Source organism: Anser brachyrhynchus, assembly GCF_964034855.1.
Source record: "Anser brachyrhynchus genome assembly, chromosome: 2".
Lineage (NCBI taxonomy): Eukaryota > Metazoa > Chordata > Aves > Anseriformes > Anatidae > Anser > Anser brachyrhynchus.
The window spans coordinates 19,090,194-19,117,090 of record NC_137695.1 but is presented as its reverse complement, the minus strand read 5'-3'; the positions used below and the strand labels follow the sequence as shown (position 1 = coordinate 19,117,090).

Here is a 26,897-nt window from a genome sequence, read left to right as displayed (position 1 = left end):
GAATTGATAAACAGCTTTTGGAGAGCTTTTCACTGACATCAAAGGGGGTGGCCTGCTGTGCACAAGTGCTTTTTTGAGTGTTTTCTCCCCCAGATGCTGAAGTGGAAAAAAGGTTTTTATCGTCAGTATGTACATCTGACACCAGTCTTCTGAAAAGACGGTATGCTTACGTGCTCCTCACTATGAATAAGGTGATAGGAACATAAGAAGGGACATACTGGGTTAGACCAAGAGTCCACCCGGCCCTGTATTTTGTCCCCAGTGAGGACCATAGGCAGCTAGTCAAGGCAAAGTAAGAAGAGGGATAAGTATGTGTAGGTACGCTCCTTCCCTTGACTACTCTCCCAGCCTTACGCTATCTTCAGCTTAGGGATTCCCTGGTTGTGATTTCTGTCTATATAATAACCCTCAAGAGATGTCTCCTCCAGGTATTTGTTCAGTCTCCCTTTGAACCCACGTAAATTTTTTGCATCCACAACAGTGCAGCCATGACTTTGGCAGTAAGTTTTGTTGGTTTACTGCCCAACAATTGCTTTTCTTTTGCTTTGTTTTGTATTTGCTTATCTGCTTTAAGCTCATGTCATGCATCCTTGTCCTTGTGCTGGAAGTGACAGCAAACATTAGATCCCTATCTGCTCCCTCAGGCCATCTCTGATTTTGTAGGCCTCTCTCATTTCCCTCAGGTCATCTCTTCTCTGGGCTGGGAAGTGCTGCTCTAATCATGTGTTCCTCACCTGGAAACCGTCCCGTACATTTGATAATCATTGCTAACCTTCCCTGAATTTATTCTGGTTGGACAGTATCTTTTTGCTAGGATGAGAGGACCTGAGCTGCAGAAGCTCACTGTCAAGTAGTCCATTCTTAACATCTATTGCATATACTGAATTGTGTTGTCCAGGTCCTAACAGAGGACTGTCACATGAAGGTGTACAGGTTTATTTAACGGCCATGATTTCAGACCATGAAAGGCATCCCATCTCAGCCTGCCTCTCCTACACTAGAGAAAAGACTCTGGCTTATCCCAGCACAAGCAGGCAAAATGCAGACAGAAAAAAAAAATAATAATAAAAGAAAGAAAGAAAAAAAAAGTATGCGAAAGAACGTAATACGAAACATTTGAGTGGAGAGTTTTTAGATTTTGAAACTGGAGCAAAATAAGACTTCCCCCCCACCCCTTGTGTTGCAAGAGGGGTCACAGCTACGTGTGTGGCTTAAGGGATCATCACACTAGCCAAATAGGAGGTAACACACTGTTACCAGCCCACAATCTGTCATTTCCAAGTTGTTCCAGGAGCTATTGATAGCAAGCAATTTGTTTTAAAAGATAATCTAAAAATGATTCTCGAATAGTTCAATTTTAGATTATTGTTCTGTGTTTCTTTTACAGTGTCTTTTTCAGCCTTTTCTGCCAGCATGTGCTAACACTACTATGAGCAATGTTCTGAAATGTTACAGTTGAGATTCTTTGCAGAGTGTGACCCTGTTAGGATTGTTTTTACTTCCAGAAGTACAAGAGCAGAGTTTATTTTTAAAAAACAGGAAACTGTTTATAACTTGAATTTTAAAAGCACTGAGAAAATAATTCTGTTCACATGATTATAAACAAGCTATGTATAATCACTTCCCTCTCCAACTCTATTTTTTTTATTTTAATCTAATTTAAATACAAATTATGTTTTGTTCCTCAGCCAACATATTTCATTGAGGAAAATGACCAAATTACGTGAATTTTTATTAATTTTGCACTTAATATCTCAATGCTGTTATTTTAAAAAACTGATCTTATTCTCTTTGAAATTGTAATTCTTCCATAGCTTCCTATTTTACTAACTACATAGGAGTCTGTTTTTAAACTGTGGTCTGAATTAACATGGAGCTAGGGAAGGAATAGCGGCAATGCATTTTGGCTACCTTAGCATCGTGTTTTTGTCAGTCAGGACTGACCTAATAGGACACAGTACTCTGACATGGGAGGCTGTCGCATGCCACGTGGAATTGACACAGAAAACAGTATTCCAGTTCTGGGTCCGTATAAAATTTCAGCCTCAGTTTTTGAAAGGAAGATCTTTCTTGGCTAAGAGGTCCATCAGAAATCATCACTTTGTTCATCAATCTGCAGCCTGGAGACAAAGCGAGATATTAAAATAAATTAATTCACTGTGCAAGAGAAAATTAAATGTATTTTAAAACATCTATTTGAAAGCTGGGATTTTTTCCAGCGTGATAACTGTGGGAAAAAAATTATCTAGCAAAACTGTCGGAGCAAGAATCAGCTGAAACCTGGACAGTGCTCAAAACCTTTCAACAGACTTCACTTGCAATTTGCCTGAAGGAAGCAGAACCTGACAAGCACCCGGCGAGGTTATGCCAGCAGCGAGCGTGTGCTCTGCTACCTCCCCAGTGAAATGAGGGCTGGCAAATATTTTTACTTATAGTCTCTCTCATGTGGCATATTTTTACAAAACATGGTCCTGATCCTTTGTAAGAGTGGGTGCTGGCATCCACTGCGGTGATCGAGTGGTTGACAAGATCAGTTGTAGCCCCAAAGGTCAGGGTGTGATTACCAACCTCCAGCTGCCACAGGATTGGGCCCTTTGAGAAATATGTATTGTGTAACATAGAGTGCACGGCTGGATTAAGGGAGAATATGCTATTAGCAGGGATTCCAAAAACCACAAGGATTTGGGTTTGAGAACTCAGGGAGGAGGACGGAGCTTCATGACTTGTGGGCTGCAGGCACCTCTTGTGGGAGGTCTGCCTGCTGCAGGCCAGATGGATGAGGAGCAGAGGATGAGTGGGCTCCTCACTGGCAAGCCTGTACCTAAAATCGGGCGGCTTGAAAAGGCCTCTGCAGAAATGTGTGATCCTGCCAACATTTGCATTTTATTTGCCTTTGGAGGGATTACTGCTGTACAGAAATTGCACAACTGCTTAAGGATTAGCATGAGGAAGGTCTTAAACAGTCATGGAATATTTTGAATATTATTTGTTAGCCCTCTTGGTCCCACATTTTAGCAGGCACAGATTTTAATGTCTGATTGATTAGTTTGCTGCTACCTTCCATGGAAATGCTGTTACTGATTATAATATTAACACCTTGATCTTTTGCAGCAGTTCTTGCAGGTGTTTCTCAAAGCCCATTAAAAAGAAATTCAGAGATTACCATTTTACACACAGGAGAATTGTTGCAGAGAGAGGGGCAATAGCTTGGTTGCTGCCACCTGATGGTAGAAATAATTTCATAAGTGTATGTGGAATGTACTGTAAAACTTACAAAGAAAAATATAAACTGTAAAGGTAGACATATATGATGTTGGTGGTAATTAATTACTATTTACTATTTTTGAGCTGGAAACTAAAACAGGTGTGTTAAATCAGTACAGATTTATAAGAGAAGTCTGTGATTTATTAGCAGCGGAACTGCCCTCTTGGATTCCTTAGGGCATGACTCAAGCCTAATGAAGTCAGCAGTATCTTCAGCTTAATTCATGGGAGAGGAACTCCATGGGAACTGTATTTCAAGTTAAAGCTGAGTATAGCTTTAATGTATTCAGTCATCTTAAAGAAATTTTCCCTATCTTGTCTTTTTACAGTGTATGCAAAGCAGCCAACATGCAAAAAGGTCATGTAAATATTTTCTGTCATGGTCAGATACATTAAAGTGGGCTGGCAGGTCTATAGGAAAAACAGCCTGAAACAACTAGTTCCAGTTATGGAACTGAAACACAGATCCTACTACTGTTACCTTAAAATATTCTAAGGTAACAGTAGTGTTCCTATGCAACTTTTTTAGACTTCATCTTCCTTCACATTTCTTCAAATTGTAGATGAAGTTTTTGGGCTTGGAAAGAAAATAAAAATCACTTCTTATCTGAAATGTTTTGCCGCAAGAGACCAAAGGAAGGTAAACAATTGTACCAACATATCATAGTGCTGAGAGTTTTTTTCTGTTTCATTTATTGTCCCTACATGATTTGTGAAAGACAGATATATGGAAGAGAGAAATGTGGGCCTTCCCAGGCATGCACTTGTGCACTCACATTTATTACTTACCACATTCTTCCTTCTATAAAAGAGTATCTTGTGCGTACCTGAAAAAAGTATATTTCCAAGAAGAAAGATATTATTTAGTACATACTGTCTCAACAGAAGCACATTCTGTCTGCCACTAAAAAGGTGACAAACAGTGTGCTTTAGATGCTGAGTCACACTGAAGCTGGGTTTGACCCTGTTGTAACATGGTGTATCAGCATGGATCCAATGGACTCATTGCAGTGATTCTGTAATAGAAGACATGCAATGTGCTAAGTAAAACCATTAGCTATGCAAGTCTGCGTCTGTCACTACTATGTCTGTTAAATGTTTTCTGAATGCAATCTTTATTTTTTATTTGCACTGCAGTGATACTGAAGGACCCCAACTAAAAATGTGACCTACCTGTGTTGGGTAATACACATAGTGAGAAAATGGCCCTGTTGAAGGACCTTGCAATGTAAATAAACCCAAATGAAAAGTGGTAAAGATAAAATGAGAGGTAATTAGGATCCGTATTGATAAAGTATATTCCCTCTTTACGCCAAATCATGCCTGAACGGGAGGTGCAAGGTTTTCATTCTGCTATATTACTGCTTCTTATTCAAAATCATCAGCAGCAATTTGGGCTTTCAGCATTTGGTGTCTTCTGGAAGAGGGATTTGGCAGCTGCAGTAGCCTGTACAGGCCAAATCACCTTTTCAATGAAAGGTATGGGTCATATCTGGCATATAGCTATCACTTGGACAAATTTGATCGAAGTTTCATGTTAGGTAAAATTCACAAGTCTAACTCTAATCCATTTACACAAGGACATGCAGTCCTACAAGCAAGAAGTGTATTGCAATTCCATGTATTGTGAGAAGTTCAAGAATTTGGCCAGTCGGACAAGTGTAGTGCCTCTCCCTCTGCAGAGTGTGTTTAGGAATCACTGACAGCGCTGACAGCAAGTCCCTGAATGAGGAACTCTAGGATTTAGTCACTGCTCCCACTACTGTTTATATATTTAGGTAGTGATGCTAATGCACAGTTACTGCATGGAGCTGGGCCTGAATTCAGGTTTCTGTTCTCAAAGGGAAATCCTGTCATCTCTATCCTGTCATGTAAGGCTGTCTCTTAGTTTGTTTATTTCTCATTCTCTCTCCCTCTTTTGCATTTTTGGCTATAGGGTAGCCTGAGTTAAACAGGATAAGAGGATAATTGCTGCACCAGAGGCTTGTTAATAGTCTGCTGATTAGGGTACTCTCTTAGGATATTAGGGTCAATAGTCTGGAGAACTCTCAAGCTGGAAGCACTTCTGGATAAATTTTTAACTACTCAACTGTTTCACAGAAGATGGTACCAGTGCTTTTACCCAATTACCTTCTGTGATGAATATACTGGTGTTGGGGATAAGGGGAGAGCAGTGGATGATGATTACCTTGGCTTTAAGAAAGCCTTTCACACACTTCTTGTAGGATCCTTGTAGCCACACTGGGGAGAGATGGCTGGCCTTCAAGGTGGATGGGTCTTAACACTTCCTAGTCCAACTGGCAGCTGGTTTTGAGTGGTTTTCCTCGGGGGTGGACTCTGGGGCTAGTACTTTTTAACATCAGCAACCTGGCTCTTGGGATGGAATGAACCAACATTAGGGTTAGAGTTGACACCAGGCTTTTAGTGTACTAGAGAGTCAACCACCACGCTTTTAGTATACTGGAGAGTCAACCTGCCCCTCACTGGAACCCCAGTGAGCTCAAGGAATGGGCTGGCAGGAACCTTGTGATGCTCAACAAAGGAAAATGCAGAGTCTTTGTGCAACAGCATAGTCAGGGGACAAATTGCCTTGGGAGCAGCTTTCCAAAGAGGACTTAAGGTCTAACAGCAATGTGACTATAGGTTAGCAGTGCGTCCCTGCAGCAGTGAAAACTGCATAGCTGGCTACATGAACAAAATCAGCCATCAGGTCAAGGGAAGTGATTGTCCCCTTCTTGTCAGCATTTGTAAGGTTGCACATGGTTATTATCTCCAGTTTTGGCTCCACTAGTATGAAAGAGATAATGACAAAGTGGAGTGAGCCCAGCAAATGGCCTTTTGGCAATGTTCTCCTTAACCATGCTAAGTAAGTTCACAATTCCATGATCCTGTTTAAATGTAGGCCCTAATGACTTAAGGCCTTAATGACTCACTCATCTGGTGTGATACTGGAACCAACTCTGCTTTCACGTGCTGGTTGCTCAACCCCTAAACTTGTTACTGACAGTAGAGAACTCTTTAGAAATGAAGTAACTTCAGAAGTATTGAAGGTAATTCCTATAGTAAACATAGAGAATTTGGTAGGTGTGGCAAAACTACCAAACTACCAAATCATATATGGCCTATGAATACAGAGTAATAACGTGGTCAGATTCTGCCCTTGAACATATCACTTCTACATAGTTTAGTGCTAAAAAGCAGGGTTTATAAACAAAAGTCACCACTCAAATAATGTATGTTTGATACAGCTGATTTACATAGGAAGGAAATACAACTGGGTAGGACCTTGCTCTCTTTTTTGTGTTTATTCAAGAGGAAGTATGTGTATTACAAGAAGCTTGATGGGTTTTTTTTGTTTGTTTGGTTTTTTTTGTTTTTTGCTATGGCCTTTTTAAAAGTTTCAAGCAAAAGTGTCCCTGTGTAAGATACTTGCTTACATGGTCCATAAATGCTTAGCGTGTCTGTGTAGTCTTTGGCAGACACATCCTCTGAAGCTGTACTAACCAGCTTACTGTCTCTGGCTGGGAGCCGGCTGGCCAGGGCTTACTGGCTTCTTCAGAGATTGGGGGCTCAGCTTCTGGTGGGCACGGCTGCTAGAGCCTGCATAGGAAAGTCCTATAGCTGTTCGTGTGTAGTTCTCTGATTTTAATACACTAAATTGTTTGGTGAGTGTGAACTGGAGTCAATCCTGCATGGCAGAGCCTATGGGCCCTCTGAAAAATAGCTCTGGGACACATGGACTTTCTAGTTTATTTCACTGAGTTATTCACTTGTCATTTTTTTAATATTTTGTCATTAAGTATCATAGACTTTCTCTGTTCTTCCAAGTTTACTGGCATCATTTTGTCAGTTAGGGATATGAAAAAGTCATCTTGCTGGTCAGTGGAGCTATTCTGGCAAGAACAAGGATATAGATGCAATTACTATCCAAAAGTCATCCTGCCAGAACATTGTTTTCTACCTGGGGAACTAGGCTAAACCGAAATGTTCCCCCAAACTCTCAAGATGATAAAAGTAACTGTGCTTGATAGGCTTGCTGACATAGGTATACGGTACTGCCTTTGCCAAGAGGTTGATTTCACTTTTTTTTTTTCCCCCCTGCAATCAAATAGAACAAATGCAAGTTTTCTCTTGGTAAAGAAAGTCGTCCATTGTCTCTTTTTTTTTGGTGGTTTGTTCCTTTTTCTTCTAAGCCAGCTAAATGTATTCATTTGTAGTAAAGTGCTAGCATTTGAGTGACACATAAAAATCATTATTTCTCATAATTGTTTGGTTGAAATTATATGTAACTGCTAAATTTTCCATATGTCTTTTTCACTGGGTAATAAATATAATGCAGAATTACAGCACTTTACAGTAAATAGCAGACAAGGATGAAATAGCAGTAAGAAGTACTGGATTAAATTCAGCAGTTCCTGTTTTTATTAAAATTGTTATCAAATAACTTAATACCTTGAGCAAAAGTCTTCAGGCTGTTCTGGAATACAATTATATTAAATAACTATTTTATTTCATGAAAAGATCTACTTCTTGATTCTCTTAGTACTTGAAGACAGCTAAGAATATTTATAGACGCTTTATGAATGTGGAGGACAGATTATCAGCAGGGAGTAGCTAATGGAAACTAGTACGAGAGCTTCGGGCTAGAAATACTACAAGGATCATGGCAATGACCTCAGACTAGTTGAAAATGTGTGTGGTGAAATAAGAGAGACAAGTATTGTGGGTGTGGAAAGAAAGAACTGCATATTGAGGAGTTTCTTCCACACTGCTAGAGGTGTTAGTGTAATAAAGTTTTATCTGCATAACTTTTGCAGAATTTTTTGATAAGGACAACAGCTATGAGTTATCTCTGTTTATCTGATAGTGTGAGGGAAGAACAATATGGGGCTGTGCCACTCTCAGTCCTATATATTATAATTGTGTCAAGGGAAAATCGAAGAAAAATTGGAAGGATCTTGCCATTTTAGTAAAAAAAAAAAAAATGTTAAATTGATTTTTGAGGAAATGCTTGGCAGTCTGTATTGCGATCCCCTCTGGATCATCCTAAAATGTTCCAACAAAAACAGTTATCAAGATTTTAAAAGTTATCCTTAGATTTTAGAATTGATACAGGACTCAACAAGAACTAATATGGGTTCATTTTCTCACATCTGCTCTTGGCATTGTTGCTGACTTCAGCATGAGGGAAGGTGCAGACAGAGCCAGTGACTCAATGGCCATATGGTGGAAGATCAAGCTCAACCAGCGTGTAAAGACAAAGACTGTCCATCATCTCAAAAAGATACGGCTAATTGATAGTTAGGTAACGAGTAAAGTAAATCCAATAACTCAACACTATGTTATTTAATTTACTTTCCAAAACATAACTCAGCTTGATTTCTGGCAATTCTTACTGTATTTCCTTACTATGTGCTCTATATTTCTTCTCCTTAAGACACAGCTTTCTTTGCTAATTTATCTAATTTTCCATTCCTTATATATTCTGTACTAATTCCTAATGTACTATTTTGGTAGCATTACTCACCCAACAAGCTCTAGAGGCCTCCTATACATATTTTCCCCCGTTTTAGTTATACCTAGCTTTGCAGCTTTGATTTAAAGAAATTCCAGAGCTGCCAATGCCTTTGATTGCTTTAGTCCAAGCATCTTTACTTATTATTTGAAACTTTCAAATTGGACAGAAAATTTCCAGAATGTACATAGAGTGGCTGGGTCAGAAGAGAACAGCAGTGCCTTGTTCATGCCTCTGATTCCTGGTTCTGTGGGAAGGTTTCAATGCTCCACCACCCAAGCATCAAACACCAGCCAAATACATTAATACTTCTCTTCAGACGGGAGCCCATGGGTTAAGGTGTTACTAGATGTCAATAAGATTTTCAATACAGAAATTTGCAAGATGTCTTACCTGCACAAAAAGTTTCCTGTGGCTTCACAGCAAAGAAATGCATGGACTACAATGTAAGCTTTGACTGTATTTTCTTTTCTAACACTGAAAGGTTATGTAACTCCTCTGCTTTGGTTTTCTTTCCTTGATTATCAGCATACCAGTGTTTTTCCATTTAAAATTTGTTGTGTGAGAGAATTAACTGATATTTGTAAAGCTCCCAGAAGATAACTTAATCATATTTGTTAACTTATTCTTGATTTATCAGATATTTAACTTTTCTTCACTGTTGAGTGCTTCACATTTTTCTGCTAAATAACCAGTTTTGTAGGGATAATTCCTGTTCTGTGAATAAAAGCTAGTTATGATTAAAGCTCTTCTAAGCATCTCTGAACTAGCTTTCAGCTGCCCAGCACTGAGGTCATCACTAGCAATAAAACCATGATAGCATGGTGTTTAGTCAGGATTAGGTCAGCACCATATAGTAGAAGGAGGTGCTGAGAGACATGAGCAGGGTGGTGTCATGCTGCCTACACAGCATTAGCTTTTGCCATGAGGAGTAAGCCTTTGCCACCTGCAACTAAGGAGTCCTGTGCTTGCTGGTAAGGGTACGGTGCAGCTCTATAGACATGCTGGACCCCATGAGTTCAGTTATGGTTCACCGTTATACTGTGTAGACATGTTCTCAGTAAATAATTGGGTTCTACAGCCTTTGGTGTTGCACTGGCAGCTGCATCTGAGCCGAGCGCCTTGCCATGGGCCTGGTGTGTCTACATGAGCCACAGCCACAGCATGGGCAGTCCCAAACCAGTGCTAGCGCAACTACAGGCTCAGGGTGGATGCTCCAGGCCCTGGTGGGTTCAGCTTGGGCATGTGGCTCTGCCTATGTAAATCAGGTTAACAGCACGTCTTTCATGACACCGTGCTGCTTTGCATATAGATCAGCCCTGAGGGGAAAGACTGTTTTGCAAGGCCTTCTGTTACTGACCCTTCCTAACGGGAGGAGCAGAAAGCAGTTTGTTTTTGAAAGACCTCTGTATGCAAGGAAGGAAGGGGCGATCATGTGGTGTGTTGCGTGATCATCAGAAGATCTGGATTATGTGCTTGTAAGCCTTTCTTTGAACATGTCCTTTCACCTCTTGGGTGTTTAATTTCCCCTACTATAAAACATACTTTGCTGTTGACAGGAATTTTGTGAAGCAATTTGTAAAGAGGTTTAAGTTTCTAAGGCCTGGCTTACATGCAAATGTATTCTACTATAGCCTGTGTTTAATGCCACGGCCCATTCATTGTCCGTAGGATAAAGAACAATCAGAATTTCCAGAGGTGTTTCTGAAAGCATTATACCGGCATAAAGAAAGGGAAAGCCTAACACTGCAGTTTGATTGTAGCTGTAGAAAAGCCCAGGCTTGGCAGCATCTAGGAGCACCTAGGGGTGGTAGCCACGGTGTTGGCTGACTTGGACTGTGGGCTGTTGCACAGTGTATTTCTCATGCACCCTGGTGTTTCTTGACTTCGTAGACTAGCAGGACATGTAACAGTCCAGTTTGTTTTGTGTTTAAAACTCAGCACAATCTTCGTGTTTCAGGTAAATCTGTTGTGACAGAAGCATAAGTGCAAGAGGAACTTCAGGGTACATGGGGACATTAACATCTCTTTTGTTTAGCTTTCTTTCCAGCAGCTTTGCTGGCATAAATGCTTGTGCCCAAACAAAACCTGTACCTGAGCTATATTCTATTTCTTCTTACTTTAATTCCAAGGGAGTAACTTTTTAGCTGAAGGTAAAACACACCTCAGAGCTCTAGCAGCTTCCGTGAAGTTGGCCATGTGGGTATTGCCAGAGTTCAGAGTTTCAGCCTATCAATGTGTGTGAGAAAACTAAAGTGTATGACTTAAAATAATGAATTAATTTGGAAGTGTTTATATCCTGTCATGCTGAAACAGGATTTTTAGGAGTGAGCAGTTAGTTTTGTCAAATAGGAAATGCCCTAAAGCATTGCTGTATCATGAAATGTATCAGACACCTCAAGAGGAAAGGCAGTAGTTTTTTTAAAGGGCTTCTGACTTAAGGGAGAGTAAGGAAAGAGCCTTTGACAGTGTCTTTTACCCCTACAGTAATCTTGTGGTCAAAACATTTCTCTGATTTGTATGTTAAAGCTCTGTTTTAAGGCATGATCTTTTTGGATAACATGCACATTTGCTTTGAAAATCAAAGACCTAACGATGACTGCAATCTTGTTTTGGATCAATATTTTGTGGGACTATTCGAGGACAAGCAGAGTCAAGACTGTTCTGGAATAATTCAGACTCATGAATGAGAAAGATTTTCAGTTCTAACATTTCTTTTGTGTTAATGGTTTCAGTAGCTCAATATTCAGAATCCATTTATTGTCCTGAGATGCAAAAGCAGTGTTTTCTGCATTCTGCACTAACTTTTAAACTAAGCAGAAAAGAGAGTCAACACACACCTGCAAAGCTGCTATGAAAAGTGTGTATTTTTGGCCAAAAAATGTTTTTTTGCTATTTAATCCAAGAAAATTTCCAGTAACAAAATATTGAAGGTTCCTTGTGTTCTGCCTAAGAACTGAAAGCTATCATCAAAAATGAATGTTTATGCACATCTTGGAACAGTGAACCAAATGCAATCATTAAAAATGTGTACTTAAAAAAATCAAATATAGTTAGTTTCTGAATTCTAAAAGGTGTTTCACAGCAGAGAATATTTGAATGAGCACTAAAGAAACATTTTTACCTTAGAAGAACATAAATGAATAATGCCTCAAATTAAAATGGAATAATAATAATAATAATAATAAAAAAGTTTAATAACTCATGAAATATTGGCATCAAAAATAGAATTCTTAGGAAAATTTTCCTTGATCTTCGAAATAAAACTAGTGACCTTGCAGTCTCAAACATTTTTTCCAACCAAACGAAAATAGAAGTTTATAGTAGGATTCATAAGGGGTCTGAAGTCAAATTTAATAAAAGAAGTATCAGCTCTTGGTAATAGTAGGGAAATGATTTTAAAAATGTTTTATAAAAGCAGCATAATATTAAATAATGGTTAGGTAATATTGAGTAGTCTGTTTAGTATTCATAACAATTAACATCTTCCTTTCCTAGCTTCAAGAACAATTATCTACCAACTGATTGTAGGCATGTCTGCCTAAGTATGTACGCATTCCTCTATAGCAATATAGAGGCAAAAATACAAAGGACTAAGATAGCTCATCTTAGATTAAAATATCTTCTGTTCTTTTCACTAAATGCCTTTATGTTCTAGGACATCAGCTTTTGCCATTGCTTTTGCTCAGTGTTTGTACCTCAGGACTCTAAGCTGTTGTTGATAGTTTATGGGAATGTTGTCCCCTTGTTGATGACTTTCATGTGAGAATGTTTGAGTCACCATCTAAGTTTTGTGATTTGCTGAGATTTGGTGATGACTGATGGTAACAGCATTGAGGAGCTTGTGTTCCCAACCCTCCTGTTTGTACTGACCATGATACAACACACAGTCCATCTATGATGCAATTATTGTGGTGAATTTAATTTGTATAAAGTACCCTGCCTAGTTTTAGCCTACCTCTGTTGGTTATTGGCAGATGCAAGGCATGGCAGCACAAAACTCTGCTCAGGCCCCAAAGTCTGCCTGAAAATATAATAAAGACAGTAGCAGTTAGTTCAGTCCGAATGCTGAGCTTCTGCCATTATGTGCTGGCAGCATCCAGACTGGGTGATGTAAAACTGCCTTGCTTGTATCTACATGAACTACCGTGAATTCAGTGTAGATGCTTCTGTATTCACTAATTCTTGAGCAGATCCCTTTTCCCAATGTTTTTCTATAGCTAGTTAGCTTATGGGCCACGTACAAAGCAGTTACCTCCAAATCTTAGACAGCTGGTGGAACTACAAACTTCAATGGTATTTTTTTCTTTCTTTTCTGCATTTTTTTTCTCCTCCATCTCATTTTGGCCTGCTAAGTGTCTGCAAAGTGCATGATATGCCATTTTACTATCTTTAGACACCACTGCAAAAGCTCTACCTGCTCTATCTCTTGCAGCTAGCATGGGAGTAAAGGTGTTCCTTCCGAGCACAATGCACTGTTGTACAGAGACACCTGAGGTGGCTCAGAAAGAGCCCAGTGTGATCCCATCAGTCCATGCTCAGGCAGGACATCTGTGCCTTGACTATGGAGTGGACATGTAGGCTCATCTGGGCTTGCCAGTTCCCTTGTACTTTGTACCCAAAGTAGTTCAGCTGAGCATTTGCCTCTGCATCTACTCCCTAGTGCTGTGGATCCCAGGAATTTTCTTAGTTTGGTTGCAACCATGTGGTAGCAGCCTGTTTTCTTCTGTGCAGGTCCTAATGAGCTTTCCTGCATTGGAGATGCTCATGAGAATGTCTTTCGGTGGTCTTTAGGTGTAGCATGGTCAGAGCTAACCAACTGCACCAAGTCTAGTCTGACTTCTGCTGATGATCAAGGTCACTGTTCCCAGTCCTTTGGTCCTTGGTGGGCTTTGTAGTTTGAGATGGAGTGGGACTGTGCTGTCGCAAAGCTAATGAGTCCAACTTGCAGTACGGCAACAGCCAGTGGAATACAGGCAGCCACTGGCTACAAAAGAGTCAGTATAGCCCTGGTAGGGCCAGCACGGGCAGGGTGGAAGAGGTACTGGGTATCCCTTCACTGAGTCCCTGGTCTGTATGATCCGTGTTTTTTCCATTATCCAACACCTTACAGCCTCCCATTCCTTGAAAACAGAGAGTTAGCTATATCAGAATGGTGTACTTCTTGTCTTATGTTTCTCACCAAGTGCTAAGGATGCCTATTAACACTGCTGTGAAACTGAAAGGCTCTGAAATTGCTCTTGTTTATGTGTGAGACCTCAGTTTTACTCCTGCTAGGAGTTTCACCTGGGGCTTTATACTATATAACGCCAGCAAATTGAACTCTGAATATAAAATTGCTAGTGTTAAAATGGAAGTCTGTTTTTTTTTTTGGGGGGGGGGGGGGGCTGTTCAATAAGCAGGAGGCTAAAATGCAAAATTTACATTTAATGGTAACTGGGTGATATAAAAGGGTGAAGGTCTTCCTCAACTACTCTAAGAATAAACCTACCTTGTGATTTACCAACACCTTCCCCTGTAGAGCAGACTTGGTGTGTTCGGGATTTTCCATTGGCCTTCTTACGGTAAACTTCTAACTTATCTAACTGAAAAACTGTAAAAATAGGTTTCTCAGCAAAGTGCAACATTGGAGCAAGCATATTTGCCAAGGCACAGCTCTACCAGTGTTCAATGCTCTACTCCAATATTGTGTTGAAAAGGAACATGTTGTGTGTTTGCTTTATGAGCAAGGGGTGTGAACTGATTCTTCTCAACTTATTATGGGCTTGGTCTATATTCTACATGGAAGGACAGATGATTTCTGTGCACTTAAGAATATTAATTTTGCTATTATATTTTGCTTGTAGGTGTTTTATATCTTCAGTATGGAGATGAAACAAAGCAGTTGAGGATGCCAAATGAAATCACAAGCACAGACACAATTCGTGCCCTTTTTGTAAGTGCCTTCCCCCAGCAGCTGACAATGAAAATGCTGGAATCGCCCAGTGTGGCCATTTACATCAAGGATGAGAGCAGAAACATATACTATGAATTGTGTGATGTGAGGTAAGTGTAGAAGGAATTACAGCTTCTGGGTTTTGGATTTGTTTTGTTGTTGTTGTTGCTGAATTTGTTGTTGTTGTTGTTGACTGTTTTTTTGTAACACACTTGCAGAATAAAAAGGAGTGTAGCTGATAAGTATCTAACAGATAGTGTCCTAACACATAAAGGCCTGTTCAGTGGTATCTAAGTAATATGGGAGGCTTGCTGTAGGTGCAACATCTGTTGCACAAGCCATTGATGAGTGGTGTACCTTGTTCAAATATTCATATAATGCATGCAGGTTGACATATTTAATATTTTACTGCATTTTAACTGAGACATAAATATTTAAAACACTGAACACAAAGTAAACATTTACAGAAAACATGGTCTTCTTGTTTTCTGGCAGAGCAAAACCTGATCTGTGTGAGTCTGAAGTTAAAAATATGAATGTCATTGATGCCCTCGCAACAGTTTCAATTATCTGTTATCTAACACTGCCAGAGATCTGTGGCATTAGTAACTGCTGCTGCAGCAGCCTCACCACCTTCCTATTTTATGTCAGGATGCAGCAACTAATGCAGTTTCTTTCTTTCACTACTTCAGAGCTTAGTCAAGAAATGATCGGGCTAACATCTAGATGGTTCTTTCTATCCTCTATTTCGTGGGTTTGAAGCTGCCCAGCTAACCATGTTCCTTCAGTCCTGATGTCTGTGTTCTTCAAGCAAAAGGACTAGGTTCTCAGGGGCTCCAGAAAATCCCAAATCATGCAGCAACAAAAATCTCAGGCATACCTCAGGCATGCCACACTATAGAACTGTGCAGGGAAATAAGGTGGGCCTTTGTGGATCCTTTTCATTAGATGTTACAAGGTAAAAATAATGGACAGAAGAGCCTAAGAGGATGGAGAAGAAAACAGAAAAGGTGTTTCCTCTCTGCCAGTCTCTACCACTAGTACAGGAAAATGACATGAAAGTAAGGGAAGTGTGTTGTCCACTACTGCCTTGTTTCTTATGGTGATTACTTGGCTCAGGTGCTTCTCCACTTCATGTAGTTTAAGGAAAGAGCAAGCTTGTTTTTTCTATCCTTGCCACTTCAAATTCCCCCATTCCTCTTCTTTCTAGCCTTTGAACAGCATTGCACCCCACTTTTTATCCTCTGTCTTGCTTTCCTCAGGCTGTCTATCCAGTGTCTTGTCATCAGCCAGCCTCTTGGATTTCAGTTTCTGTGTATGTTTTTTTGTTTTTTTTTTTTTTTTAATCTTTCTTGTTTTGCAGTCTCCCACACCCCTGTTTGGCCACTGTAACTCCTATGTTAAGACCCATCTGATTTTTACATCGTCATTCATCATGTGCTCAAGTTTCTTATACATCAAACAGTCTGCTCACTAGATCAGATCAAGTGATAAAATCAAGATAGGGGTTCCTGTGTCTCTGTTGCTGAGCGCCTTATTGCCAACCATCATCTGCCCCATCAGCTCCTCCTCTCACTTTATCCTTCCATCTTCCCTTGAGTTTCAGACTAACAGTTTATGACTTCATCTCCTCCCTGCCCCTAAGAATGGGGTTGTTGATTATCTTAATACCACTCCGCTCCACCTTTTTTCCCTTGCTCTTATTGCAGGCGTCACTCTGCCAACCTCAGGCCTGGCTCGCTTCCAACATCTGCTTCCTCTGTTCCTATGCCTGTATTGTAGAGTATTTCTAGAGGAAATCCCACGACCCAGCTGATTTCCTTCATAGAAAAATTCCCTCCTTCAGTTCTGCCACCCTGCTCACTAAGGAAACCTAAGCAGTTCAAAGCATACAATACCAGCTGCATTTTCACCACCTTTTGATAATTTCAAAAAAAAAAAAGTCTCTATTTCTGTTCCTTACTCTTTGCAAGATCTTCACACAGTGTCTACCCTCAGAGAATAGATAAAAAGAAGTATTATTGTTCTCTCCTTTGCTTGCCATCTCTTCCTTCAATTATCTTCTTTCTTCCTTGCCTTAAACACAGATGTTTCAGTTGACTATTAGCTCTCCACCTCCCTTGGAGGCTGTCTGCTGTTCCTCTGACCCTCTTATCCCTTGCCTTGTCTTTTTATTAACTTATTGTTCTATTACAGCGCTTACTCTTTACATCGCAAACATGTTTCTGTGCCTCCCAACAAAACTCTCCCTGCACACAAGTTAAGTTTCCACTGTTCACCCCATCTTTCTGTCCTGCACTGAGCAATCACTACAACTGCTGTCTGGAGCTTTACTCTTCCAGTTCAGTCCTAGACCTATTTCCAGCCTATGTGGGGTTTTATTCTTCTAGTTCCAACCTTTTGTTCCCTACTGTTCCATAGCAATTGTCCAAATCACCAAATGGCCAGCTTTTGTGAACATTACACCTTTATTCTCAGAGATCTGTCATATACTTTTAATGCTTTCTTCTTGGAACTTTGATCTCCCTTTGTTTCAGGGACTGCTTTTTCTGAATTTCTTCCTGTCTCTCTCCTCTCTTTTTTGTCTTCTCGAGCACTGATTTTCTGTTGTGGTTTTTTTTCAGGGCTTTGTCCTTATTCCCTTTCTCTGTCTATATCTTTCACTATCATCTTATCCCTGTGGATTAGTTGGGTTATCATACCTACCTGGGTAACTATCCCATTTTGCTTTACAAAGGGATTCATCTCACCAAATGGAAATTTTTATATCCACATTTTGAGCTGGTTGTGATTCATCCTGTAAAATGGTATGCAAAATTATACGTGCCAGTGAACCTAGCTCTGCTGTTGATGTCTTCCCTGTGAATGTGAGCAGTTAGACTTGAAACTTCTGCCTCTTCTGCCTCTTGTGCCCAAACTAAAACCTTGGTCTTCTTTTTAACATAGTCTCATGGACCGCTTGTTTCAGCTCATATTATGTACTCCTTCATCAGACCATAAGGCCATCCCACTCCCCCCCTTTTATTTCCTTTTCTCTCTCTCTCTTAAAAAAATAAAAATAAAAATAAATCACTGGGGATAAAGCACTCACTTGCTTCTTAAGTCCATAAACTGATCTTTCTTAATTCAGTTCAGGGTTCTGCAGCCCCTGTAGATGTTTTCAGATTTTTTTCTTTTTCTGTGTAACATCGCTTTGAGGCAGCCTTTCCTTTCATACCCTGTAGTGAAAAAACACTTGGCTAAATTACCAGCTTTGTAACATTTTTTAACATGTAGCTTTTCGTACATCAACTGCCATAATGTTCTTTTCTTGACATTTGATGAAGGTAATCTCATTCACTCTTACCCATTCAAATGAAGCAACAAAGATCATTCTCCTAGTTTGTCAAGCACGCTGTTTCACATGTGTTTTTTCACTTGTCCTCTGACGGTATCTTCTCCATCTCATTAAATATAAACTACTTGTCTTCATTATGAGGGCCCCTCCAAGCCCACTTCAATGCTACTTTTCATTTCTTGTTCAGTACCAAGTGCCATCTGCTTCCACTTGGCTAATAATGCCAACTTTCATTGTGCATGTCTTTAATTTTCAAACAAGTGCCTTCATGCTCCCTCTTAGGCAGCCCTCTAACATGCTTGGATGGAGTCATCTACAAACATCCGCAAAGCCACCTCATTGTTCTTCTTCCAGTCCCATTTTTCCCCTCTCTCTCTTGCACTGCCTATTTAATGCATGACTGTGGTGCCGGGATCCGCTTATTGCTCACCAGGCTGGAAAGACTACGGTCTCCTCATGCCTTTTTGTTCCCTTATCTTTCTGCAGCTATCTTTTTGTCTTTTGTGTCTTATATTCATCATGTAAGCTGGTGAAGGGGTTGTTTTCCTAGGGTGTTTATACAGCACACACAGATCAATGAGACCTTTGAACATGCCACGGGCATCGAGAAGCTACAGTAATGCAAATAATAGTAATAATGAACATGCAGTAATATATACCTGCTATCAGTGGTGTTTATCTTAGAATAGCAACATGAGGTGAAATAGAATTCACTTCAGAGATCAAATGCCTAGTATTTTGGTGATTTGCCTTACAGCAATGTTTTACTTTAAAGTGTCATGTTCCTACAAGAAGTATTTACGGGGAACGCTTTTAAAACAAACTCCAGTTAGTTGAGGTGCCATCTCATAGCCATCAGAGCGAAAAGACAGCAGATAAAATTCATTTATATGAAAAATATAGCATTTCTCGAGGTGAAAATGAAAGAGTTAGCTTTGTATCAAAAGGAACATATTTCCAAGTCTGAGGCAGAAAACAGTAACTGAGAATCCCAGTGCAAGTCTCAGAGCAGAAGAGTTAAGTTTGTAAGATGGAAAACAGTTTACATTACCATAAATAATTGAAGAACTTGAACTTGCCACAAGGTAGCTATTTTCCTATGCAATCTGCAAGTAAACACTCATAAATACTAAACTTCTCATCAGCCCCTGCAGTTCTTAAACAGAAGGCACTGATCTGTCTCTTAGCTGTGAGTTTCTTTAATAACTACTTGACATCTACAACAGCAGCACAAGTTCTGACTAGCTACCCATTCAAAGCAATCACTGGTTGTAATATGACATTGGAAGAAAGAAATTGGACCTGCCCAAGCATCCTTTTCTTCATTTTTAAATGATAATCCCTGTGATTAGGATCAGTTCACTAGACTTGTAGCTGCACCTGGAGGAAAGGAATTCAGTCACATGTATGAGTAAATTCTCTGGAGATCACTAGTGGGAAATGAAAGGAATCGCAGCTTTGAAAGGATGCGAGTGAGCGTAGATTGGAGGCTTTGCTACTGATTAAATGTGAACAAGAAATCAGCAGATCTCAGTGCAAATTTATAAGCCATAAAATTATCAGAAGGTAGGTTTTGAAACAAAACAGAATACTTCTGTCATCTAACTCTTTCCTAACAGTGATAGTTTAAAAATGAACTAATAAATGACAAAGTATTCAGTGAAATAAAATAAACTCTTAGGGCTTTCTTTCTAAACCATTTCTGTGGTAGATTTCATCAAAACTTGTTTGTTTGTTTCTTTTAGCTTCCTTTTTTTCCCTTAAAACCTTATCTTTATTATAGATAAAGTTTAGAGGAATGACTTATCTGCTGCTAGATTTTTAGTTTTTACCTGTTATTTTTTATTAGATTTGTGAAGTTGTTAATTGAATAACTGAAGTTAGAAAGACTTTTCTTTTATATCCTTGCTTCTTAGAATAGCAAAAATTCACGTGGGTTGAGTACACAATAAAACATGTAAATATTAACTAAATCCTTTTGAGCGTTGTGCAAATGTTGAAGCCCTATTGTCTTCAAAGTGCTTTCACTCTATGGCAGGATCTTGAAAGAAACTTAACACTATCTAATTTTTATGGGTGTGGAGTTGTAGTGAAAGAATGATACTTCCCATGGGAAAGAGAATCAAAGTAGGCTTTTGTTTGTGTGTGTCTAAGCTATGGCATTTAGGTTTTTCTTATAGGTTGGCTGCAGACCTACTATGTTTGTCTGTTACCTGAAACTTGCAGGCTATAAAGTAAATAAAACTACTTTCATCTGTTATCATTGCTGATTCTTTTGATTCCAGGAATATTCAAGACCGGTCTTTCCTTAAAGTTTACAACAAAGATCCTGCACACGCATTTAATCACACTTCCAGAGCTGTAAATGGAGATATAAGGGTAAGTACTAGTGTTGCATTTATACTCCTCTTTCCTCCAGTTTTTATTTTAAATGTTTAAATTCATAACTGTAATATGTACACAACAAGTTACAAAATCTAGGGTAGATGTACAGCACATACAGAAGAGGGAAGTGATAATGCTTTCCATAATGTTTCTTAACTGCTTTGTGTTTTCCAATTATTTGCCCTGAACACTATTTTAGTGTTTTTGTGTTTTTTGTTTTTTTTTTTTTCTTGTGTACTAGCATTCAAGCACATGAATCAAAACAATGCCTTTAATCACTTATTTTGGGGCACGGGCAGTGCTTAGGGTTTTTAAAGCTTCTTATTTCATGTTTCCAAACCCTTTACACTGAAGTACAGCATGGTGCTACTCCAGCAAGGCTTCAGCATGGACGGGTTTGCAGTAGCTGAGCATGTGTACCTAGGTTGAAGTCTATTGAAATACTTTGTAAATGACCATTTCACATAAGAAATACTGATAAATACCTGTTGTGCAGTAAATGGTTATGTCTTTTTCTAGAATTTTCTGTCTGTATTGAACAAGGACTGGTATATTTGTATTTTCAAGTGAACATTCTGTATTAGGAAAGTATAGAGAAGGCGTTTGAAACATATCCCCTTTCCCACTGTCTTTGTCTCTTACCTTTTACTGGACTGTGTTCTCCCACCTTAATGCTGAGAGGGCAGGAGGTGTGGCTGTGCAGCAGCTCTTCCACCACATTACCCACACCTAACATCGCACCCAGGAGTGGTGGTGGAGGTGGTGGTGGTGAGGCTACACACCCTCATCTTCTCCCCACCCATCCTAGGTCTGTCCCCAGGGAATGGTACAACAAAATGAGCTCAGTGGGCCAGAAGGAAATGCCACTACTGTCCCGCCTGCACTGTGACTTTTATGTGTGCCCCAAAGCTGATTCAACTGCACTGAAAATTTCCTGTGAAGTAATTTGCTTAATTGTGCATTTGCTTCTTGGTTTCATTATCAATTCTGAGCATGTCATACTGCTTTGTTATTAATATTTCATGGAAGTATTTCTGCTGTTTCAACAGTTTAGGGCCTCATTATTTTAGAAAGATTGCAATAGTTTATTTACAGGCACTATCCTCAACCACCTTTCATTTATGTACTTCAATTATAAAATGGTCCTTTTGATAGGTCAGAAATCTAATTACTTGATTATTCACACTAGTGCACACACAACATGAGAGAGCAAATAGATGTGCTTCAAAGGGCTAATGTGGTAACTTTCAGCGTCTTCCTTAAGGTCCTGAAATTCTTCAATTTTAGTTATATTCCTGTAGCAGCAACTGAATATATCTGATACTTTTCATTCAAAAGCATGACATACTATCACTGGGTAATATGACATTAACTCCTATAGCAATATTACTGTGACTTTATAAAGTTAGACCAATACTGTTCTTGTTCTATGTGCGGTGAATGTCAAACATATCTGCTGTGGCTCTGTTTGTGTGCTCTAGACCTGTTTTCAGATATGGTTAACTACCACATTAGCTACATGTATTCAGAAGTAAAGACTACTTCTTTGGCCCTCTTCTACCTACACACTACTGAACAGAGTTGTTTTGAACACAGGGGCTGCTTCTGTTCAAAATCTGTATTAATTTGGATTGCTTATTTTAAAATAGTGCATTGTACAACAGGTGTGGACACTCAACACCTCCTGACTATGGCTGAGTTATCTCTCTTTGGCCATCATTCAAAAATTAAGGTGACACGGTGACAGCCTTTGCAGAAGTGATGTTTTCATGGTATATAATATTATATTTGCTCTGCCGAAATGCTGGAGATACCATTTTCAAATTGTGTGCGTGTAATAAAACAGCTCTTTTTTCATTTGGCCTTTCCTCCACATTGGCAATTTCTTGTCTTTCTGGTCTGAGAGGTGAAGTAGAAGCCAGGATTCTCATAGGGGCTCTGCGGAAAAGCATGCAAAAGTATTCCGTTTGATCGTGGTAAACTTCTGCACTTCAAAGTTATGAACATGGAAACAAGCATTTTCTTGAGTGCCGGAAATAATTAAATCTGTTTCTCTAGGGATTGGTGTCTTCTGGTTGTGTTCTTCCTTGTGCAGTAATGCTCAGATACTAGTTCAAGCTTTGCCTGAAGTAGGGGGATGTAATAGAGCTCTGTCCGATGCTGCTTCTCTGTAGAACAACTTTTTCTCAACTTGACAGAAGTACTGTAGGATCTTCTCACAAATCTCTAATTTGGCATAATTAGTAGGACCATGATAGATTACTGAACTTTTCCCTTTGGTTGAATCTGGTTGAATTTCACCTTCACAGGTTGTTAGGATGGGGGAGAGAAGGTGGATATCTTTCCTTAGCAAGTCACATGAAAGTTGGGAGTGGGAGAGGGAGTAAGTGAGAAATGTGTACATTTGATGTACTGGTATGGCATTGTAGCAAAAAAAATTTGTCAAAAAATATGCTTCTCATCTTTCTGTTTCTATTTCTGCATCTTTGCACTGGGTAAATTGATTCTCTTCAGTTTTCCATGATATCCAAGCACTGAATTCCCTGCAGTAGGAAGCAGGGAGTAACTGTAGTAATCACTGTGCTCCGCAACACAGTAAACTGTTTAAAAAAAAATACAGAAAAACAGGTTATTGTCAGATGAGTTGAAAAAACAGTATTTCAAATATCAAGAACTGGCTCTTGTAAGTACATTTTTCCATGGTGATACTGGAAGTGTTGTTGTATCTCTTGCCATGTGTGAGTTAAAGCTTTGTTTTTTTGAGGTTTGGGAAGGTTTTGCCTTTACAGATTTTTCTACCGTTTGCCTCCTTGTCCCTTTGGAACATTTATCCTTAGGTTTGATGATGTTCAGGCTTTTATTCATGTGATTTATAATCATTTCCATGTAACAGACCCAGAATAATCTCAGAAAATAACGTTAGCTGCCAGCTTGGACACCTGTTTTAACTACCAAACAGATGTGAGACCTGTATAAGAATTGGCAGTAACACTTGAAGTATTTAGTATTACCCATATGGACAAGAAGACTCTGAATGTGCGATAGGAATGTGGGATCTGTGAAATTCAGAAGTCGTATCAAAACACTCAGTTCTTGAGTCCCTTAACTCTAATTTTCCTGGTCTTTCTGTTTCATGCGTCTTTCGGAATGGATTGTGTTTAAGAAAAGGGTTTTGCGTGGGGTGTAAACAAGTTCTAAACAACAGTTTCTCTTTGAATCATTCAGAGTGCCTTATTTGCTTACTGGTGTTGTGTCATGGCCATTTACATCTTGAAGAGCATGATTTGTTTGACAGGTCTGCTGTGTTGAATGCTGTTTCAAGCAAGAGGTAGCCACATAGTGCTGTCTCACTGAATATTTGCATTTGTGCTTTTCCTTTGTTTTGTTATTCCTTTCCCAACATGTACACTGGAAATCTGTAGCAGCTGTTTTCTTTGGAGTCTTCGTGTTGCTGCAGTTCATTCTTTTATTCTGCTGCCTGTGTATGTAACATTAATCAGCTCTTTCTAGGTCTCCATGCAACAATACTTTCTTTTGACAAAATACTGTCTCTTGTCCAAAAGTGGAAGTTCAGATGATCTTTTTATTCTCTCCAGCATTGTTCAGAATCCCAGTACAAACCCATGTACACAACTGTGCTGCTCTGTGCCATTAGAATTAACATTTTGTGATTTGCGTAGATTCAAAGGGGAAAAGATTTTCTCAGACTTTCTAAGTGTAGGATCCAGGTTGCATCTTGTCTCACATTTAGGTGTCGGATATGGATACAACATCAACAGGTGACACTAAAGAACAGTGGGTTTTTGTGTGTTGAATTGAATGTCTTTGGAGGTGTCACAGCTCCTTTTGTCCTGGGTTGTTGCTGTGACCTCCTGGTGCCGTACTGCTGACTTCAAGTGGAAGTGATTCCCCACTGTATGTGCACAGCCTATTTTCTGTCCTCATTCCCTACACCCTCCTTTTATGGAGTGTCTGTAAGGGGAAGAATCCTAAATTACAGTCTCACCCTTCTGTCGTTGTAACCTGTCTGCATTTCTGGTGGCACGGTTGGATTCTAATAATGTTGGTTCATGCAGTGGTTTGTTTTGGGTTTCATCTCTCTGCCAGTTTGAGAATTGGGGGAATTTTTATTTTATAACAAACGGATGGCTATTTTGCTTGGCAGTCTTACCCTTCCCAACCACCTGCCATGATGTCTGTGGGTTACGCTTTGTTTTCAAATGTTCTAGACCCACCATGTTTTTGCTTAATTCCCTGACTTGACTGAGACCTTGTCAGGTCAGCCCTTTATCCCAGCCCTCAGCTGGGTGGGTGAGGCCAGAATATTCAAGGAATGCTTGTTGTGGCTGTTGTTGTATTGAGGTACACCTTGAGGTTTTTCCATTCAGAGACTGTTTCTCGGAGAAAGAGCAATTAGGGCAAGTTCGGTCAGGGCTGAGTCAGGGAGCGCGGGTACGTGGAAACTCCACGGTGCTGGGAGTTAAACGGCAAAAAGGTGATGATGTTCTTGGCACCAATGAGGGTTTGGTCTGCCAAGGTGACACGGGATGAGTTAAAGTGAGTTGTTCTGTGAAATGTTGCAGACATTTGATAAGTTGGGTAAACTGTTGTGTTGAATAGCTTTTACTACTGAAATTGCGCAAAAGCAACTTTCAAATTTTCCCCCGAAACTGCCTGGCTAGCAAACTGCTAACACTTCACTTCTCATCTACATTATGTATTGATGCAATTTGTGAACTTAAAAAAAAATACAATTGCTAAAAACCCTCAAACAACTTCCCAAGAAGCATCTAGGGAGCCTGAAATTCAGTGCTGGTTTGCAGGAAATAATAAAAGCAGGATCATCCTCCTGTGTGCTTAAGATACCTGTACATACATCCAGCCTCTTTGAGATGTTTAGCTTCTTTTCATTGGATTGTTTGTAATCTTAACATCAATAAACATAAAAGCTGCAAATGCTGCCAAAACTACATTTGTTCATTGCATACTATGGCTAAAAAAAAAAAACAAACAACAACAACAACAAAAAAACCCTACTTGAACCATGTAGAGATATTTAGAAGAAAAGTGTTGGAAAAGAACTCAAGCAATGAAATGAATGCATTTTAGTGCTGGGATGCCTATAGGACAGCATTTGTATAAGTTGTCATGTGTTTGCCTTCCTGATCCGAGTACTATAAAACTTTGTTTTCTTTTGGGCAGAAAAAGAAAAAAGAAAAAGCAAACGCTAATACCTCTATTATCTGATAGAGACCTTCCAAATGATACAAATCTCATCTTTCCTGCTGTTTTGCTGTCTGCTTTTTCTAATGCTCTTTTTGTCATTGAGAGGTTATGACAACACGAGCCATATTGTATTTATAAACATCACGTGTTTCCTTGATATGACTTGCAGTGTCTGCCAAACAGAACACATGGAAGAAACATTTCTCATTAGCTCAGCATTGGTTTTGGTTATACTGATTTCCGGGACAGGAAAAATGCCTTCCTTACTCAGATTTAACTTTCATACAGTAAGCCTCTGAGTGTCCATGAAATCGCTTGAACAGAGACGCTGCAGCTCTTTTAGCCCACATACTTTGTCTGAGGAAAAGAGAAAAAGCGGTTTGTTTTAAAGAGAAGATGTAATGGCATGTATTGCTGAAACTAATTCTGAATTAAAATACCTGCCAAAGTCGTCTAGAAACGGAACTCACCGAGAGATGTAAGGTAAGATGATGCTTACAAATAATGAAAGATATATGATCCCTTTTCTTCTTTTTTTTTTTCACCAAACTGAAAGAAATTTTCAGATTAACTGGGAATTTTTATCAGAGCAATGAAAGCTATTTCTTCTTCCTTGAGCTGCATGGGAAAATAAGTGCTTAATTGCTTGCTAAATCACCAAACTCTTCTCTTAGGTTTTATGACTAGTTACACATTAAACATAAAAAGTTATTTTCCAACTTGCCATTACAAATCTTGCGGAGATTTGAATAAAATATATAAAAGAAGTCTCTGATTTTCCAATTTTTTTACTGGCATGGTTTTACTACCTTTGCTTTGAATAGCTTGTCAGTAGTTGCCAATTATTAACGCAACTACAGGGCAGTATGCACTGAGAAGTAGCTGCACCAAATCAGACTGTGATGAGAGACTAAATGTACCTGCTCTCTTTCATTCATATGTTGTTTGATATACAATATCTGCTATTGTATAAAGCCTAAGTTAGTGGGAAAGAGGGTAAAATTTTAAGGAAAATTTCAGCTTTTATTTTAGCTATGCATAAACCAATATATGAATCTTAAATGCTTTCTGGCAAAAAGTCAACCTTTTTAAAGATATAGGTCCTGCATTATAGGTTGATGCATACAGCATTGTGGATTTTTTAATAGGGTGGCTATGTGCTTTGGTGGATTATATTTTTTCCCAAATATTGTGTGTAAAGAATATAATCTTGTAGGTTCTGCTACTATACCAAC

The 26,897-nt window shown here is 39.3% G+C and overlaps 1 protein-coding gene across 16 annotated transcripts in view; it reads left to right on the top strand.

The window, feature by feature from the left end:
* The window catches only part of KIAA1217, a 244,545-nt gene that overhangs the window by 147,515 nt on the left and 70,133 nt on the right, over window positions 1–26,897 (top strand). For 15 of the 16 annotated variants that reach the window (XR_013947744.1, XM_080583238.1, XM_080583240.1 and 12 more), the window contains 2 exons: window positions 14,626–14,824; window positions 20,337–20,430. Coding sequence is in view for 14 of the 16 variants with exons in the window: in XM_080583238.1 (XP_080439364.1) it covers window positions 14,626–14,824; window positions 20,337–20,430 (293 nt within the window). In the remaining 2 variants the exon portion in view is untranslated. Of the gene's footprint in view, window positions 1–14,625; window positions 14,825–20,336; window positions 20,431–20,508; window positions 26,146–26,897 lie in introns of those variants that run through there. The other variant, XM_080583234.1, reaches the window with a different exon arrangement.